This window comes from Macrobrachium rosenbergii, chromosome 8, assembly GCF_040412425.1.
Source record: "Macrobrachium rosenbergii isolate ZJJX-2024 chromosome 8, ASM4041242v1, whole genome shotgun sequence".
NCBI classification, from domain to species: domain Eukaryota; kingdom Metazoa; phylum Arthropoda; class Malacostraca; order Decapoda; family Palaemonidae; genus Macrobrachium; species Macrobrachium rosenbergii.
The window spans coordinates 46029432-46036097 of record NC_089748.1 but is presented as its reverse complement, the minus strand read 5'-3'; the positions used below and the strand labels follow the sequence as shown (position 1 = coordinate 46036097).

Here is a 6666-nt window from a genome sequence, read left to right as displayed (position 1 = left end):
TTTGAGTTGTTTTATGGGGAGGGCGCCGAGAATACTTACACCTATTGATATGTCTTTCATCAGTTGCGGTTGTTTTTCCGTTATTGCTATGAAATCGTGCTGTTAGATTCTGATCTGACTGAAAAGGAGAGAGAGATATATACAGTATAGATGGAGAGATATATATATACAGTATAGAGAGAGAGAGAGAGAGAGAGAGAGAGAGAGAGAGAGAGGAGAGAGAGAGAGAGAAAAGATGAGACGTGGGAAATTCTTCCTTTTACGCGCATGCGTAGATCGGTAGAAAAAAAATTACCGCTATGCCTGTCCATGCTGTATCTATAAATTCGTACCTTTGGTGATTACGTAATAATGTAACGAGCAAAATCATTCCCTTCGTGGAGGAATGTAAGACAATCGGTCATTTATTGTATTGAATAAATACGCGTTGATGAAAGGTAGAAATGAATATATATCATTCGAATTTATAAGAATAAACAATCAGTTTACTGTACATGATTACATCAGCAACGGGTACTAATTGATGGGTTGTTGTAGTTGCCAGGTGTCACCATGTGATGGTGAATATACGGCCCAAGGATGCTAAATTCTAGGGTAGTTAATGAGTGTGTTGGGAGAGAGTGAGAAAGTGAGAGAGAAAGCGGGAGAGGAACCGAGAGAGAGAGGAGAGGGGTTATTAGGCCCTACTGTTGTTTGTTATCAATCTATCATTAATTAAATGGTAATGAAGGGCTTATGAAGGCATCATCTCCACAACTTAAGAGTGAGAGAGACATCTCTTTCAATTTAGACGTAGGAAAGACAGAGAAACAACTGAGAGAGAGAGAGAGAGAGAGAGAGAGAGAGAGAGAGAGAGAGAGAGAGAGAAAAGAGAGAGAGAGAGAGAGTTAAGCAGGCGAGACATTCGAAGCTCCAAATGAGTTATATTTTTTCCTGCAACTTCAGACAGTGATTGTTACCTTTCGTTGATTTTAAAGGACTTCCGGTGGATCAGGTGAATTAAGTGTTGATGCTGGGTGCTCCTGAATGCTTTACAGTATTAGGTTTGGTCAAATGAAATATATATATATATATATATATATATATATATATATATATATACTTTGCATGATAAAACAATTTAAAGGGAATCCAGAAAAATTTTTCTGAGTACCTCAGAGCTTTCCTGAGCAGCCCTCCTTGCTTGGAAAACTGGACCCAGTGGAACTTTACAGTTAAGATTTAATTCAAGAGATTTATCAAAAGAATTTATCACATCTGCAATGGTGGCACACCAAAAAAAAAAACTATCATGATATTGTTAATAAGCACAGAAGTCACAACAAACTTACAGTAAGAGTGTCTTTAGCACTGTTGTCAGTGGAAGCTCTGTTTATGCTGTTTATCTTGTTTATTTATCCTGTCTCTTTCAGTTATGAGTTGGACTGATGTGCTTGAACCTGTGAAGGAAGGCAAGAACGACATCTTCATCAATTTCGGGTTGATGACTCCGGAGAGGCTGCGAGAATATCACATGACGGTTCCTTATCTTCTGGAAGGGTCTGTGTTCATTCACTGTGTTTAGTAGAACTCATTTAGACAAACACAATCGAGTTATAAGCGTGTCGTAAACATGCGCCGTCAACTCATCGCACACACATCACAAGCAGCCTGAATACAAATGAATGACTTGCTGGTAGTCATAACCTGTGATGCACATACAATTATCCAGCATTCCAGTGTATGCCCAAAGTTCATTCTACTCTTACAGTTGTGGACTGTGTGATATATATGCAAGAAGTTGCCAACATGTGTTTATGGCATGTATACAATAAGTTGCTAATGTGTGTTTATGACATATGCGATAAGTTGCTGATGTGTGTTTATGACATATGCGATAAGTTGCTGATGTGTGTCTGACATGTATGCAATAAGTTGCTGATGTGTGTCTATGACAGGTATGCAATAAGTTGCTGTGTGTTTATGACAGGTATGCAATAAGTTGCTGTGTGTTTATGACATGTATGCAATAAGTTGCCAACATGTGTTTATGACATGTATGCAGTAAGTTGCTGACATGTGTCTATGACATGTATGCAATAGGTTGCTAATGTGTGTTTGTCATGTATGCAGAAAGTTGCTGATGTGTGTTTATGATGTATGCAGAAAGTTGCTGATGTGTGTTTATGATGTATGCAATAAGTTGCCAGCATGTGTTTATGACATGTATACAATAAGTTGCTGATGTGTGTCAATGGCATCTTTCACTGTAATGTGGATGCTCTCTGACATGAATTACAGTGACAAGATTCTTCAACATATCAGGTATATATTGCTGTAAAATTCACATCATCACTTTATTTTTATTCTATCATTTGGCTTTTTTTGATACATTTTAAGGTATGGGATCATGCTTCAGGATCCTCCACTTCTTCCCAGGTGGAAAAATATCCTGTATCCGTTTGATGTATCTGTTTGGATTGCCACGGTCGTGTCCACCATCTCCGCTTCGCTAGCGTACCATCTCCTCTATCGCGAGTACGAGAAGTCTCTCATCAACAATGCGATCACCATTTTTCAGGTAGAGTCTTTCTTTTTCTGTTAATTAAGAGCACTTCTTATGGAATACGGACTTCAGCCTCTGACCTGAAGATGCGTATCTTGTTTAGTCACATTCCAGAAAATACAAAAAAGCATGTTAGATGAGAAACTATATGGACTTTGCTAATATTAATGGAAACGACAGTGGTAGATACAACTAAGCACACGTCGGCAACTTATCCCATACATATCACAAATAGGTTGAATACAAGTCGACGACTGTAAGTAGATAGTGAACCTTTGGCAAATGCTAGATGTTGTACAAAGCACTGGTTAAGGCTACCCATAAGTCATTGATATGTATCCAGGCTGTTTGTGATGTGTGCACGATGAGTTGCCGAGACAAATTTATGGCATGTTTTACTATGACCCCTAAGGAGAAAGGACAAATCTAGCTGAAGATCTATAAAATATGCTGTTGGAAGGGAGTAGGATTGCTGAGGCTCAGAGAGTAGGTGCTGAGAGCATCTATGCTGAAGCTGTGGGGTCGATTGAGACCAATTGCTGTTTAGGAGAGTGGAACAAGGGTTAAACTACTTTATTTACCTATTTATTTATTCGTTCTACAGTGCCTGCTGTCACGTTCAACAGATGTGATACCTGAGCCGTGGCGTATTCGGTTGTTCCTGTTGATATGGTCAGTAGCTTCTTGGATTCTGAATATTTGCTACACGAGCAACCTGATTGCTGTGCTCTCCATCCCTGTGTTTCCCAAGAAGATTGAGACACTGCAAGAACTGGCAGACAGTGATTACAGGTAAATAATATATACCAAAAACTGATGTGTTCCTGGTCACAGGTGAAATTTGGACAGTAGGTAAGTGGCAAGGGTATTTATGTGGCATATGCAAGTGTGGCAACATGACTTGGGTGGTATATGTCAAGTCGGTTGACCTGAGATGTAAAGAGGTCATTCCCTTGTGTTTTGGTCCTTGTTAGCTCCCACCAGTGTCATGCCGACCTTTCATATTCAACAATTGTCCACATTTCACCAGTGATCTAGAATACAGAAGTTATGGCTCCGAAGTATATGGTTGCAATATATATGTAGTGTTTTTTGGGCCATTTTGTTTTCATATATATATAAATATATATAATTACGTATATACAGGTCTTCCTTATCTACAAAACTTTTTTTCACATGAAATTTTCTTTTTCACTATGAGGGCATATTCTGTTCATGTCTGGTTTCCTTAGAACTTAATATTTATAAGACTCAAAGACTATCCATATATATATATATATATATATATATATATATATATATATATATATATATATATATATATATATATATATATAGATATATATATATTTCTACATGAATGCAGGGCCTTGGGTTCATTGGCACAAGGAGGCGGGGGGCGGGAAGGTCACATCTGACCATGCTTCCACACATAGTAATATTATTCAGTCAATCAGTTATACAGGTAATTATTAAGAGAAAATCTCAAGATAATGACAAGAATGTATTGACAATTAATTCAAGGTTGTGGAGGGCTGCTAGGGTCCTGATACATTACAGTAATGGGTGATACTTGGAAAAACACTTGATAACAATAACTTTAAAAGGGGACAAACACAAGCAGAACGTGAGCCTGCACTACTGAAGGGGGACTGACGGGATATGTGAATTACTTCTACAGGTGGGGGGGCCTTCTTGGCACTCGATGCAGAAAGATTCTACAAGAACAATCCCACTTTAGCAGGCACAATGGGGTCATACAATCAGGGCAGAGTCGGTTCACAGCATCAGGTTTGATCTTGTCCTCGAGGACGTCTCCTTGGGCTATTGACAATGGACTATAGCACTTTGGGGGAGGGGTGCCAAAGCTATGACTGGCGGACGCTAGGTCAAGAGTTAAAGGGGGCAAAGGAGTGAGGCTGTGGCACCTCTCACTTGGCTCTCTCGGAATCTTGAGTCAGACTTTCTCGGGAGCCACTCCCTTTTCTGGGGTCTGACCCACGGGTCTCAGATGCATGGTGGGAGTTGGGGCTATGTGGTTCCTAGGTGGCGCCGCACCTTAATTTCTGGCACCAATCCTTGGAAGGTAGGGTCTGTCTTTGCACCAACTTTCTCATCGCTGATGGTGTCCTCTGGCTATGCCAGTGGCCATTAACCCGCTAATCCCATCAACAAGGTCCTGTGAGAGAAGAAGAGAGAGCGAGAATTACCGTTTCCAGGAAAGGAGGATTAAGGTCTGAGGGGGGCTGGGTGTCTTAGACGAGGAATAGGGAAACTCCAAATCTAGCGGGTCTAGTTGACCAAACAAACAAGTTCTCTGTGCTCTTTGGTTATTCATTTTAGTCTAATTCGAGGCAAGTGGTCTGGCCTTGTACGAGATATGCAGATGCAATCATGCCGTCAGTATAATCTTTCTAGCAATATATATATATACTTGTATATATATATATATATATATATATATATATATATATATATATATATATATATATATATACATACATACATACAGGTAGAGATAGATAGATAGATAGATAGATGATAGATAGATAGATAGATAGACAGATAGATAGATAGATAGGTTTAACAGGTGTGTCACATCCCATCAGTTATGAATGTGGGAAGACTGCTGAATTGTTAACATTTTACAAAGCTGTTTGAAAAGTTTTGATATACTTTGTCTATAGATGAATCGCAATTTGATTCTTGTCTCCTTTTCCACTAAAAGAATCGCTTTACCTTTTTTTAAAGACCTGGAGTCGTGTTACAATTTCCCTTTTTCATTTTGCAGGCTTTGCGTGCTAGACTACGGGGACCCCGCTCCTGATGCCTTGAAAACGTCCAGCCATCCAGTACTAGCCAAACTTGGACGAAAGTTAGACCTAGCGCCTCTAAATCTTACCTATTATTTCTGGGGCGGCATCGAACCTTGCGTTTATAAGGTGCTGAACGGCACCCATGCCCACTTTGACACTTATTCGTTCATCCAGATCTTCTACAACATTCTCGGCTATGGTTCTGTGACCTACAGGATGAAAGAAAGACTTTATCCAGGGTACCTCGTGTTCCTAATGTACAAACATTCTCCTTGGCGGTACAAGATCGACGTAGGACTGCGGCGTTTGACAGAAGCAGGGCTCATTCAGAAATGGTACTATGACACAATGGATGAGTTCAAAGACAAGCTCAGTGAGGTGGGGACATTTTCCCTTCTATATTATGTTAGTTTGATGATATTTTATCCTTCTTTCGTTTCATGTCATGAAGCTTTCAGTACGGTACCTTGACATTTTTATCATCTTGAAGTCAGCAATCTTATACACTCGACCTGACAAGTTATGATAGGTTAGTTTGTCAACTACAAATCTGAGAATTTCTTAATGCCAGTGGGCTTTTTTCTCAGAAGTCATTGAATAGTTTCCTATTTTTCTTCACAGCAGAGGAGCATAGGCCTACAGGCCTTTTCACTATCCCATCTCCAGGGGCCTTTTTACATGTTCGTTGGAGGAGTCTACATCTCCTTGATGTGTTTTTGCGGTGAATACATTCTCCCGCGCGGAGCTCTGTCGTGAAAAAAGAAAAAAGGTAAATAGCTCGACTTTCTTCATAAAAACTTGGTCAGTGGAGGGAACACAGAACTTCTTTCTAGTATATGATAGCTCTGAGTAATAAAGATAAACTTGTTCTTTTCTGCAGGTCTCCTCAGTTATTTGCTCAGTTCATATTAAGATTTAATCCGTCCTAATGATAATGAAAAAAGGAGGGTCATTTTCAAATTTACATTCAGAGGAGAGTTTTCAGTTTCATGAACAAACGAAGTATAATTGGGTGCTACTTTGGATTGTTATCTACACGTCACTTACTCCAAGGTGCTAGTACTAAACATGGCGGAAGCTCAGTGGGACGCCGTGTTTAGTACTAGCCCCTCGGGGACAAAAGTATTACAGTATATACACCCATTTCTATATTGTGTGGTCAATAAAATACATTATTGAACGATATTTTCATGCAGCCGTCAACTTTACATTCACCATTTGTTGGTTAGTACTAGCACCTCGGAGTAGGTGACGCATAGATAACAAGCCAAAGTAGCACCACATGACTGTTTCCATCAAAGGCTC

General features: G+C 39.6%; 1 protein-coding gene across 1 annotated transcript in view; it reads left to right on the top strand.

The window, feature by feature from the left end:
* Positions 1–6656, top strand: part of LOC136841132 (glutamate receptor 1-like) — a 13179-nt gene extending 6523 nt beyond the window's left edge. Inside the window, exons 2-6 of the mRNA XM_067108178.1 lie at positions 1413–1539; positions 2380–2560; positions 3150–3337; positions 5337–5739; positions 5983–6656. Of these exons, the coding sequence (XP_066964279.1) occupies positions 1413–1539; positions 2380–2560; positions 3150–3337; positions 5337–5739; positions 5983–6117 (1034 nt within the window). The 3' untranslated portion in view covers positions 6118–6656. The remainder of the gene's footprint in view (positions 1–1412; positions 1540–2379; positions 2561–3149; positions 3338–5336; positions 5740–5982) is intronic.
* Positions 6657–6666: the final 10 nt, after the last annotated feature.